We start from the raw sequence: 13,450 nt of genomic DNA, 5'->3' as shown, positions 1-13,450 counted from the left end.
TAAGGTTAAAAGAAAGATATTATTTCTTTCATTTACTCTTTTCATTAGTTCTGAATTTTTAAAAAATCTATTCATAAACATTCAGTTTTCCTTATATCTTTCTTTGCCTGGGTTTTTAATTTTTTGATAATGATACATTTCGTAAATTATTAAACTCACAACAGCAGTGGATGGCAATTGTGGAGCAAGGGGACGTGTATTGGGAAGAGTTTTTTGTTGTTGTCAGAGATGGACAGACCCAGATTCTAGTCTTAGCTGTATGAGCCTGGGCAAGCCCTTTCTTTGAGCCTCAGTTTCTTCATCTATAAGATGAAGGTTCTATCCTGCAGGTTCATTATGAGGATTAGAGTAATATATGTAAAGTACCAGCAAAGGACAAGACAAAAAATATATATTTAATTAATAATGGCAATTCTCCTTCTCTTTCTTATCTTCTCTGAGGTCCAAGAGGTTTAATTTTAAAGACTTCATACACTTTGCAGTCAAAATACCCGACTTCAGGTCTTGGCTCCTCCATGTATTAACCTGTAACCCCTGGAGTAGTTACTTATTCCTCTTAATCTTAGTTTCAGCAATTCTATCATGGGCATAATTATAAAAACCCTGTGACGAGGTAGTGATAAAGAAAATATATATTCTAGGTGACTGGTACATAATAAGTTCTCAGAAATTGTAATGGTAATAATAGTAAATTAACAGAGAGAGTTTCTCTCCTCTTCATGGCTACTTACAGCAAAATAAAGTAACAGAAATGACTTGGTCAAGAATAGCATTTCATGAAGTTACATGTGACGTGTGACCTAATTTAACCATTTCCCCATAAAAGAGAATTAGAAAATGCCTTCCAGGATATATGTTAATTTATCTACGTGCTATTTGACAGAATACCTATGTATGAGCCGCTTGTCAGTTTGGTCAGTCAGATAGCGTACCACTCCTTCCTTTGTGCCCTCGCTCTACCTACATATATTTCATTTACTTGTCTTTGTTTACTTGCCTTTTCTTTACTATCATTTGGTTGATTGACCAAATTGACAAGCGGCTCATTGAATTGAAAAGTTGGTTCTGTCAGAACGAATAATTTGGCAGACCTGCTGATTTAAGGTAAAGGGGAAAAAAATGGGGGCCATGGTGATATTGCCTGTAGATCCAGCACAGTTCCAGGATTTTTCTCGTTGACTTCGACATTTTTTTTTTTCCCACCTTTGACAAAGGAACCTGTTTTTTCACTTTGAGGCCTGAGACATTATCTTATCCATATTTCAATCACTGGCAATTAGGATATTATGTGGCGAATAGGAGTTACTTTAAAAATGTTGTTTAATAAATGAATAAATTAGAGTATACACAGATTCCTGAAACTCTCTCCCCACACTACCAGAGCAACTAGCTAGCAAGCAAAAACAAAACAAAACATTGAACTATTTTCTAATCCTCTTCATTTGAGTTAAATAAAATCCCACTGGTATGCAAATTTTATTTTGTTTCTTAATGATGTAAATCTAGATGGAACATTTAGTATATGCTTGTGTTGTTTCAAGAAGTGCAAAGGTAATTCAGTCACAGTTTGCCACCCCCAAGAACTCCCACTGAAAATGAAGTCACAAGCAAAGCCTTTTTACTGTACAAAACTTCCCTTTTGTAGAGAGTTTGCTTAAAAATGTAAGCAATTTCATAGACGGAAGATCTGAGTAATGTCTTAAAGGTCATATTTCCCCCCAAAATTGGTTTCTTCACCCTTACATTCTCATTGTACTGGGTAGAATTTTTATAATTTAATGTTGAATTTAAGGTTATGATGACTTTAAAGTCATGTACTTTTTCTGTCTGGAAGCAGAATTTTTATATAAGAAAATAAGTAACAAGGTAACTCTTACCTTGTTCTTGTGCATGAACAGCACCCCGTGCCACACATAGCACAATAAAATGAAGAAGCAATTTCCTGAAAAAAGAAAAACAATTGGGAAAAACTTAATGGGACACTTACAACCTAGAAATCACATAAAATCCAAAACGAACTCTAATGCAAGATTAAGAATTAAGCTATCATTTTAATTAACACAGTATTTTAGTGTCCATATTGGTTAGGAGCAAGGGCTCTGAATTTAAGTTCCAGCTTTGCTACTTACTATGTGACTTGGGCACACTTTTTATCACTCTATGCCCTAGTTTCTTCATCTGTTAAATCTATCTCATAAGGTTTTTTTTGAAGATTAATTGAAAAACTTCATGTAAAGCACACAAAACAGTACCTAGAACATAGGAAGTACTCAATAAATGTGAACTAGTACAGATGATCTTCTTCTTATTATTATTATCATATATTATGTCAAATTACCATACTTATACCATACCATAAAAGTGCATACCATACATGCAATTTTATACAAAGTAATAGAAATTTACATGAAATAACACAACTTAATAGTCACTTAACCATAGTGACTATAAATTGATGGAACAAGTCATTTGTTTAAATGAATGTTTATATGTAAAAACCATCTGAATATCATATTTAAATCACTTGCTCTAGATTCATGATTCTTTGGTTCTGAAAATAGCAATGGCCTATAGATGTCAACATTGAATATTTTGATTAGTAGTGATTGTGAGCACAATATTCGATCACTATAAATCAAAATGTTCATTCATATTGATTAGCTAAGTAAAAATATTCTGTGGCTTTTAAAAAAAAACACACTTTGGATAGATTTTATTGAATAATCTTCATAATTGGCTGTATCTTCCTCCCCAGTGAAAATCATAGAGATAATTTCAAGAAGTAATGATGAAAACAATATTTTATTATCTAATTCTTGCTAATGTAGACCCTGATTCTGTTTTTTATTCAAACCCAGGGATTCCCCAAATGACATTTCTATAAAACACAGCTCTGCAAGGAGTGATTACTGATCCCTCTCAAAGTCCTTTTTTCTTTTTATTAAGTTCCTGGTGTACTAGTAGTAATTGGTACATTTTCTATTTATTACCATTGTTTTTACCTTTATCAACTTGTATAAGGAGCATCTTAATGTAAGAAAGATGATCTTTTACAAAGTGAGCCAACAATATAAAATTATAGTATTCTCCTTGATATAATGGAAATATTGTTTATATTAAAATGGTGGTAACCATTTTTTAGTAAGTGAAAAATGCACACTCTATGGTCATACTCAGTACAGAGCTCAGCTTTTATAAGACAAGGGTTTTGTTGTTGTTGTTGTTATTTGTTTGTTTTTGCTGAGGAAGATTCACCCTGAGCTAACATCTGTGCCATTCTTCCTCTATTTTGTATGCAGGTTGCGGCCACTGCATGACTGAGGAGTGGTGTAGGTCCGCACTTGGGATCTGAACCCGCAAACCTGGGCCACTGAAGTGGAACTCAAGGGACTTAACCACTAGGACACGGTGCTGGCCCCAAGACAAGGTTTTGATTGAATACTTAACAACTGTCATTAACTCCACAAACTAATCAACTGAATCTTTACAGAAATTTCAACTGATAAGGGCAAATAGCGAACTGTATATTTTAACAAAGCCTATAAAAGATTCCCACATATGATGTCATCCATTTAAAATAATGGTTCTCAAATGTTAGTTTGCCAAAGAACCACCTGAGGTGCTTGTGAAAAATGCAGATTCTGAACCTTGCTACTGAGATTATGATTCATAAATCTGGAGTGGATCCTCAGAATGTATACATTTTTAACTAGGTGATTCTAAAATCGATTGTATGTGTACCAAACTCTGAGAAAAAACAATTTAGAACATTTACCATTTACAGTTACATTGTTTTTATATACACTTAAATAAATATTATTTTGCTTAAATCACATATATCTAATTTTATGACATGACATAAATAAGATTATTTGACCCTTTTTTTTTATCCTTTTTTACTGCTCCAGATTGGTGGTTTTCAAACTTCAGTGTGCATCAGAATCACCTGTAGGGCTTATTAAAGATTGCTGGGCCCCACCCTGAGAGTTTCTGACTCAGTAGGTCTGGGGTGGGGCTCGATAATTTGCATGTATAACGAGTTTCTCAGGCAGTGCTGATGCTGCTGATCTGGGGATCACACTCTGAGGACCACTGTTCTGGAATAGATGATGCTCAAGAGATATAAGAGAGGATCTGTTTTTTACCTTAGCTGCACAGTGGAATCACCTTCGGAGTTTTAAAAACTACTAACACTTGGGTCCTGCCCTCCCTACCCCTACTCCCAGAGATTCTGATTTTAATTTGTCTATGTTACTGGGATTTTTAGACATTTCCCAGGTGATTCTAATGTGTAAACAAAAGTTGAGTACCACTGTACGAGATTAAAATGGTTTCTCTGGGTTCTCCAGGATGGATCCCAATATGATCTAGAGTCTGAGTAAAAAGAGGCTCTTTTCCTTTCAAATTTATATTTTCAACAAATAATTGGCAGGATATATATCAGTGAGACTAGAAAATAGCTCAGGATTACAGTCACTGAAGGAGAGTGCATTACAGTCACTGAAAGAGACAGAATTATGCAGTCTTAGTAGAAAATGGAACGTGAAAGAAAGCACGTTTCACCTGCCCAAGGTAATCTCACTTAGAGCTTAGAAACAACCCTACAAGCACTTTTCCTTCAGAATAAAGCTAACTAATGAACAGTACAACAACCAGCACTATTCACTTAGCTATTCAGCCATCTCATAGACTTCCCCAATAACCTTAGGGAGAAAAATGGAAAATAAAGTTCTTTTCAGACATGTTAACAAGTCCATTCCTGAGGTGAGGAATCAAACGTTAAACGTCATCCCTTAGCCAGGTGATCTTAGGGGATTATGACAAATCAGTTGAGCCATACCTCATGTAAGTTTAGCTATGTACCAAAGCTGACGACTAATGGACAGGTAGAGATCGATGACTGAAATAGAGATTTTCTTTCTCTAATTATGCCCAAAACTAACAGCCAATTAAGGAAGAACAGGAAAAGTGAAGTTCCTCAACAGGTGTTCAAGACCCCTACCATTCCGCTCCTATGTCCTCCTTTTTAGCAATATGAATCCCACTACACCTGACAACTCCAAAGCTCCAGCTATATCATGTGATTCTCTATTCCCTGGACAGACCTTGTATGTGCCTGAAATGCCCCCTCAGTGTCCACCTGTCAGAATCTTAAGTATCATCAAAGCCTAATTTGAACAACACCTTCTCCAGGAAGTTTCCCATCATCCCTAAAGAGGACTGAATCTTTCCATTTTCTCCGTACTGTTGATGCTTTAATTGTAACTTTATTATAGCTCATATATGTCATACTTTTTAAGATTAATTAGTAAGTAAATACCTGAGCAAGCAACAGGTCTTCACCTTTTATCCATTTCTTACATGAAACTGACACAATAAATATTTTTAAACAGGAAAGGAGTAACAGTAACATCTCCCAATGACTAAGGAATTCAATTCTTCCCTATGGACCTAATTCTTTTAACACTTGGAAAATGTAAAGGAAAATAAGGATACTTTTAGTTGGATGTCCAAAGAGAAAGAAGAGAAAGAAAATTTTTTTTTAAAAATTCTGCTATGGTAGGGTAAGTGGAAGCCTTCTCCTTTTTCTTCTTCTTTTTTTTTTTCATTTTAACTGTTTTTCTTGTCTCTGAAGTAGGAACACAGAGAAGACATCAAGCCGAATTGACATAATCCTTTGATAAAGAGCCAAATTCCGTCATTGTATAAAATGGATGTCTAATGAATCCAAGCTTTCTGGGAAATGTCTAGTTGGCCTGAGCTTCTTTATTTCTTTGGTTTTGTCCCCCCCCCCCATGATATTATATTTACTATACATTTACTTAATAAAGAAAAAATATCGCATTTCCACATTAGCAGTAGATGATAGAGTTCTCAAAGGCAGCAGCTGTGCTTTGCACTTCACTCCTGTTGTCCTGCCCTTAGCATACAGTGCTAGGACATGCTGGAGTCCTTGAATAAGTTAAAATTAAAACTGTATTAAGTTGGAGAGAAAACAACACGGTTAATAAGAAAATAAAAATAGACTGGGAGTCAAAGACTAATCCTGGTTCTATTTCTAACTCACTGTGTGACCTAGGGTGGGTCATTTCAATTTTCTGAGTCTCAGCTGACTCATCTATTATCTGATGACATAATGTAAATTTTATATTTTACATTCTAAATATAAAACCCTTAAATTTGTGTGTCTGGTGGGATCCCATCAGTATACTAGCATTAAAGGACAAAGATCAAATTACTTAGCAAGATGTTCTATAAATCGCTATATATAAAGGACAGGTCATTTAACCACAAATCTTGAAAGGTCTTCCTACAGTTCTGGCCAATACTCTTTTAATAAAGTAACCTAAAATAGTCTACTAAATTTGCTAATTTGTTCATATATTTAGTTTACTAACAAAAAGTCTAGCTAGTGTATTAAATATGAATATTTTTCAAAAATTCAAAGCATGTCTGTTTTTGTTCACTTTTTTGTATGTCTGGACCATGTGTCACTAATATAAAGTAACAGAAGTACATATACTCAGACATTTTAACAAAGTCAGACCAGGTCTAAAGAAGCCAAGAATATGGTAACAAACATTCAATAAAGGTTCAGAAAATATAACCCATGATATTAATATTTGAGGATATCTAACAAAATATGAAATACTCTGTGTCTGGTCTGCTAGCCACATTTTCAGTCTGACATAAGCCACAGTCAAAACATAACCAGACATGTGAGGAGTGAAGGCCTAAATGGGATCAAGCAGGAAATAGATATCTAAAGACCATACTTGGAATATTTAAGGAGCTAATATCCATCACAGGCATCTTTCCTAAATAGTTCTTAGAGCTATTCAACTTTACCTTTATCTGAAGGGTCTACGTTACTTTAGGGGAATCCCAGTCATCTTTTTGTTTAGGGCACCCATGAGACACTCAGGTATTATGATACAAGACTTCAGGCTACTGATGCTCCTGCCTACATAGATTCAATTTATAGTAGCAAGAAGACGTTGTGAAATCTTGTGAATAGGGAACTTTTTTTTAATGAGGTGGTGATTTTCATTTAAACCAATTGGAAAGAGTGAACTAATCTGAAAAACACATGTGATATACATCAATAATTTAAACAATTTCCATCACACTACATTTACAAGCCAAAAACGTGTTTAAGTCACGATAGCTTTACAGATTTTGCTCTTTACTAGCTGCTAAGATCCAGATAGTAAAATTTCCATCCTTTGTTCCCAAAATAACTGAAAAGCAGTTCTCATCCCAGCAGTGGGGATAAAGTTGGGTGATTTAGGGAGTTGTCACTAACTTCTTATATACAATGAATTTCTTAGACTATCAATTCAACTCAATAGGTACTTGTATAACCAATCCAATGGGAAGCATACCAGAACTTTTGATTAAATTCCAAGCATATAGGCAATTCATGAACTGCAAGGAAGAAAAATGCTTAAGGACTTCAAGTGATTAAAATGCCTAGAGTCCAGTCAGTAACAGGGAAGAAAAATACATCTTAAACTAGTCTGTCCTCCTAATACTACAGAGATTGTTAAACTGGTTGCTGCCTAGCTTAGCAAAGTTCCTGGTACACAGTATGCTAAATAAAGATTTTTAAATGAGTGAATGAATCAGTCAACCTTCAGTCAATAAAACTATCAAATGATCTTGAGTTTCAACCAATATATAACTTCTCCAGCATCTTCTACCGGCACACTGATCCCAAGATCAAGAAGTCAGGTCATCCTAACCTCCATTTATTTAGCTAGGAAAGTAACCTGGTTTAAAGGCCTTTCATGATCTGGTCTCTGTTTATCTCTCCAGACCCAGCTCCGGTCACTCCTCCCCTAGAATGTGTGTTCCAACCAACTTCATTTCTTTCAGGCCCTCAAATGCACTGTGCTCTCTTACCTCTGAGCCTTTTACTGTTCTCTCTGTCTGGAAAGTTCCAAGTCTTTTCCACTTAGGTGTCAGTCTAGACTTCATTTCCTTGGGTCAGCCTTTCCTTCCAGTATTACCCTTCCCTACACTCCCACCTACCCAGGACTGCTAGGTGTCCTCCTGTCTGTACCCCTATCTCATTTTGTTATACTTGGTTGTTTCATTTTCTGTTTCCTGTACTGAACTGGGTGCATTGGGAGGGCAGCAAGTGTGCTTCTGTCTTGCTCAGCCATTGTATCCCATCTACCTAGAACCATGCTGGGCACATAGTTGGAGCTCAGTAAACATTTTTTGAATAAATGAGTGAATGAATGATGAGTGAATGAATGACAGAATAATGTTAGCCTTTTATAAGAATGAAAATGAAATGGTCTTCACTTGTCACTCAGAGTTACAAATTCTAAGTCATTGTTGCAAAGTAGAGCAAGGTAACTAGCACAGCTATTCTAGTTCCCATAATAAAATTTATTTTTCTCCTGAAACTTCACAGATTACCAAGCAAAATGTCTAAACAACACTCAAAATTACTTTCCATAAATTATAATCCCTCTCCCTGAGACATCAGTTTATTTAAAACATTTATTTGAATGCAAAGATAACTAAGCAACTTTAAAAAATAGAATTTCATGCCAGCTAGGAAACAGATCTTTATATCCAGACTCCAACCCCCTCCCCTTTTGATTACAGAAACCCTTTAATTACCACAATAGCCTGGCTAGGAGACTTTCCAATAATGTGATAAATCAATGTATCCTACACTGACTTTTGGTTTTAATTTCCTTTTATTAATTCCACCGATTCATATTAGGTAGCCATCTAAAGACAGCCCCATGAAATAAAATGTCTTTAAGGATCTAGTTTTAAAACCATACGTGTTTTTGGGTGGCGAATCATAATTGTGCTTTTTATTTTTATTTATTTATTTATTTTTGTCAGGAAGATTAGCCTTGTGCTAACATCTGCCAATCCTCCTCTTTTTTTGCTGAGGAAGACTGGCCCTGGGCTAACATCCATGCCCATCTTCCTCCATTTTATATGGGAGGCCACCACAGCATGGCTTGCCAAGCCGGGATCGGTGCGCGGGTGATTGGAACTGGCCAACCCGGACCGTCGCAGCGGAGCGCGCGCACTTAACCGCCTGCGCCACCAGGCCAGCCCCGCCCCATAGTTGTGATTTTTAAAAACTGCCCCAGCTCTTACAAAACCTCACCACAAAAGGATGGTAGAAAATGAAAAACTCACGGATTTCATTAGGGCCTCTAAGGTTTAATTCAGTGGCCTGACATTATCAGCTAATTAACTGCTTCTCCCAAGTCCCCTCCCTATAGTGTTGTAGAGGTTTTTCCAAACTGAAGAACTCTGAATTCTTTGTGGAAACTGGATTTTTTTGAGAAACAATGTTCTCAGCTCAATCAGTAACTACCTTTTCCCCACTCTGCATGTGTGTGGCTGGAGCTGTGAGAGGCTGCAGTCTGATGTAACCTTGAATTACCCTTATCTGCAGCCCACCCCCACTGGCAACTGTAGTGGAACAAACTGGATATAGAAAGAGGCTGCATGGCCCCTGGTGGAGAGGCCCTCTAGGAGAGCAGGGGAGACCAGCACCTTCACCCAGGATCCACTACCTACCCCGACATCTCTCCACAAGGGTTCTTTTCTCATTCCACATAGTCTAATTTTTCCTCAGAAGTTCCTCTGTGTAAGCCACTCTGTTTGGTTTCTCTGCCTCCCACCCCCCAATCATCTTGGTTTCTCTGCCTCCCACCCCCCAATCATCTGGACCCAATTTACAAACCCCAAACTGCCCAAGAATTTATGCAAGGCCTTTTCTGGGAGCGTCTGGAAGGGAAGTATAAACCAGACAAGACAGAGGCCAGGAGCAGATCTGCTTTAATCCGTGAGGTTGGTCACAACTACCAAAGAGAATGTTAGGCAGCGATGTAGGCCTGGCTCGGTGGCGAAGAGAAAGCCCTCGGGGCGGGAGCTGGCAGGGAGGCCAAGAAGGGCACAGGGATGGACGCGGAGGCTACGGCCCAACAGGCGGTGGAGGGCCTCACCCAGCCTCTCATGGGGGTTCTGGACCCGCGGGGGCCCGATCCTCATTCCGCGCTCATCTGGGATCAACGGGAAGATGCTCCTGGTCCCGCAGGACGGGTTCCCCTCCAGCCTCGCTTTCCGAGCGGGTCCAGGCAGAGGGACTTCTATCGAGAAAAGTGGCGGGAAACCTGCCTGGGAACCCGCTTCGACCCCGTGAGCCTCTCTGGGGAAGGCGGCCTGCAGAGCCTGACCTCTCCTTGGACCCGGGTACCACGCCACAAGCACCGAGTTGTGGAAATTGGGAACTTTCACCCTCCCTGATTCATCCCGTTGCGGGCGCGTGGGGAGCTGCATCCCGGTCAGCGGGGAAGCCCGGCTGCCGTGGCTTGCAGGGGTCGGAGGAGAGAGCGCGGCAGCCCCGGACAGGCTCGGCCGCACGCGGCTGGGAAACACATGTTCATACAAACACTGCCACAAGGCGGTTTTTCTCCGCAGCCCGCCTCCGCCTGTCCTCAGCTGGCACGGGCAGTTCTGCCCCGTGCCCTCCTCTCTACTCTCCCAAGGGGCACCTACTCTCCCGAGGAGTAGCTTCGCGGCAGAGAAAAAGCACAGCCGCTTTCGTCCCTCCCGTCTCCGGGGCCAGAAGCAAACTTGCGTAACCCACTGACTTCTTCCAGGGGGACAGGGGCAGCCGGCCAAAACCATGCACCCCCTATCCACGCTCTTCTCCCAATGAGGGGGTGGGAGCAGGTAAAGCACCCAAAGAGAAGGTGGGGTGCCAATCAGGGCCGGCGCGAACACTCCTCGGGAGGAGCAGCCCCGCCCCCCCGAGTCCAGCCCCTTCCCCGGTGACATCCCGGAGATCAGAGCGCAGCCTTGGCCCCAGACAGGCAGCACGTTTGTTGGCCTCCTAACGACCAGTCGATTGCCTCTGAGTCCCGTGGGTCTAGCAGCGCCCTGATGCCCGCGGTGCTGGGGGCATCCTCTCCCCCATTCCGCAGCCCTGCCCCACGACCGTGCCCCGCGGGGCAGGCTGAGCACACTGGGCCCAGGGGACCGGCAATCTCCAAGCTGGACGCCCGGAGAGGCACCGCAGGGAAGCAGGACCTCAGCCAGGGCCCTGAGGGAGGAGTAGGGAAGGAGGGCCCGAGGGCGGCGGAAGCTGGAGCCGGGGTGGGCGTCCGAGTCCAGCTCCGGAGCCGCGGGAGCCGCTGCCGCCGGCGTCGGGACGAGCGCCAGCAGGATGTCTTTAGCATAAACTCTCTGAGAGACCCGCTGGCAGGAGGCTTCCTTTCAAACACGGTATTTTACAAATTGAGGAGACAAGAGGGGGATGCCACAGCTGCTCGTAGGCTCCCAACTTCAAAAAGTGCCAAGGAGCAGGAGCACAGATCTCCAACCAGCTCAGCGGATCCGGGGGTGGGGTGAGGGGTTGGTCTAACCCCTGCCCCAGCGGGTGGGCTACTTACGTTTTTGCTGTGTGGGAGACCTTTCCACGCCTTGTCCTGTGGGCTCCTAAATGCATTTGTATGCATTTGTCCGTGCAGCGAGGCGCTAACGGAAAACAGAAGCCAACTCCGAACTGCTAAGTGTGCAGGTACTGTCCACGAAAAAGGAAAACAAAAAATCACATGAAAACGATGCTCCAAAACCGCAACAACAAAAAAAGGGAGGGGGAGACAGGGAGGGGCATTGGAATAGCACCCCAAGGGGAGACAGCTTGGCTTCCCAGCTCCCTAGCTCGGTAGCGGACGAGCCCCGGGGGGAGCGCTCCCCTGGGAGGGCGGGCGAGGAGGAGACCTCACTGGCAGGCGGCGGGGCGCCGGCAGCAGCGGGAACTCGGCTGCGAGTGCAGCCCTCGAGTTCACTTGCGGTTCAAAGGCGACTCTGTGACTCCAGTGGAGTCCTCTGCTTTGGGCCTGGGAGGAGAAAGGGGTGGGGGAGGGAAGGAGATGAAGAGGGGGAGGAAGTCCTTGGAAACAGCCCGCGCCGGAACATTTGTCAGACAAGCACATACACCCACTTCGGAAATCTAGTCGGTGCGAGGGGGCCGGTGGCAACTGCAGGCGCTCAGCACTGACTGCCGCCGGCTGCTTCCCCTGGAAGAAGAGGAGCCGAGCAAATCTGGCCGGTGTTAAATTTCACCGCTCACTGACTTGCAATGACATCACGAAACATAGTGCACACCTCCCCCTCCGCCCCGCAACCTTCCCCCACCCCGCGCCGGGCTGGGGCGCCCCTGTCCGAAAGCCCCTGGGGCCGCCGAGCCCCGGGCGCGCACGGAGCCGCTCGGCACCGCCCAGACGCTTTCGCTTCCCACGCCGTCCTCCCTCGACGTTTCCGAAGCTTGTAGGTGGCTAGGTATCCTTCCTTCCTCGAAGTGCCCCTGTACCATTCCATTCTTCAGCAGTCCCCAATTTGATGTTTCCCTCTTGCGTGTCTCCCACCCCCAACCTTTTTCTCTATCCTATTCACACACACCTTCTGAAATCATTCTGGGCTCGGCGGAGTCCTTCACTCTCCTCCGACTTTCTTGCTTTTTTCCCAGTTACGTACGTGGCCTAAGGTATACTATTAACTGACCGCAACGGTTCTCCTTTCTACCTTTCCTCTCCTTCCCTCTTTCCTTTCAGTCTGTCCCCCTTGCTATCTTCTACTGATTTTTCTCTCCTGTAATCCAGTTTTTCTGCCATCTGCCCTTCTGTTTACATGCAGGGATTAAGGGTCTGCAGTTCTGCATCACGACCATGCTAACGCACCATGGCCTTGCCAATTTGAATACCTTCTCCAATTTTTGTAACAAATTTCTTTTTTGACATAAGTCCCCATTCCTCCACAGCCTTTTCATACTAAGTCCACCTTCCAGTTTTTGCAAAAAATTAAAAAAAAAAAATAAGTTCTGATTTTCTCTTTCTTATTGATAAGACTGGAAATTTCAGGAGGCCAGGAATCTATTATCTTGCTCATCGTATTTTCAGCACTTAAAATACTACTTGGCATGTCTGTCTAATGAATGACTGCTGTACACCAGTGAATATCATTTCTCCAAGTTTTCGTTATCTGTTCTGTGCGCCATCCACAGCTAATGCCTCTTCCACATGCTGAAAGGCATCCCACATTACACACATATTATAAAGGTTGAAGTGACCATATAGATGAATGGAAATGATTGATGTGGCCCTTGGAATTTGGGGAATTTTTTCTCCAAGAATATAGAATTTAATTCATCTTCCTCTCCCTCAATTTTTCAACTTTTTATTTTGAAATAATTTTAGATTTTACATAAAAGTTGCAAAAATAGTACAGAGAATTCCTGTATAGCCTTTACCTGATTTCCTCTAACGTTATCTTATATAACTGCAGTACAATTATCAAAACCAGGAAATTAACACTGATACAACACTATTAACAAATCTATAGATCTTATTCAAATTTTTTCAGTTTTCCCAAGTGTCCTTTGTCTGGTCCCGGATCTAAT

General features: G+C 41.9%; 1 protein-coding gene across 1 annotated transcript in view; it reads right to left on the bottom strand.

Moving 5' to 3' along the window:
* Positions 1 to 12,040, bottom strand: part of COL24A1 (collagen type XXIV alpha 1 chain) — a 346,899-nt gene extending 334,859 nt beyond the window's left edge. The window contains exons 1-3 of the mRNA XM_087448191.1: positions 11,990 to 12,040; positions 11,442 to 11,572; positions 1,878 to 1,942 (exon numbers count right to left, since the gene is read on the bottom strand). Coding sequence (XP_087304317.1) covers positions 1,878 to 1,942; positions 11,442 to 11,497 — 121 coding nt within the window. The 5' untranslated portion in view covers positions 11,498 to 11,572; positions 11,990 to 12,040. The remainder of the gene's footprint in view (positions 1 to 1,877; positions 1,943 to 11,441; positions 11,573 to 11,989) is intronic.
* Positions 12,041 to 13,450: the final 1,410 nt, after the last annotated feature.

Source organism: Ceratotherium simum, chromosome 2 (assembly GCF_057802395.1).
Source record: "Ceratotherium simum simum isolate JZ-2026a chromosome 2, ASM5780239v1, whole genome shotgun sequence".
Lineage (NCBI taxonomy): Eukaryota > Metazoa > Chordata > Mammalia > Perissodactyla > Rhinocerotidae > Ceratotherium > Ceratotherium simum.
Note: the sequence above shows the minus strand (reverse complement) of the source record. Positions and strands in the feature narration are given on the sequence as shown.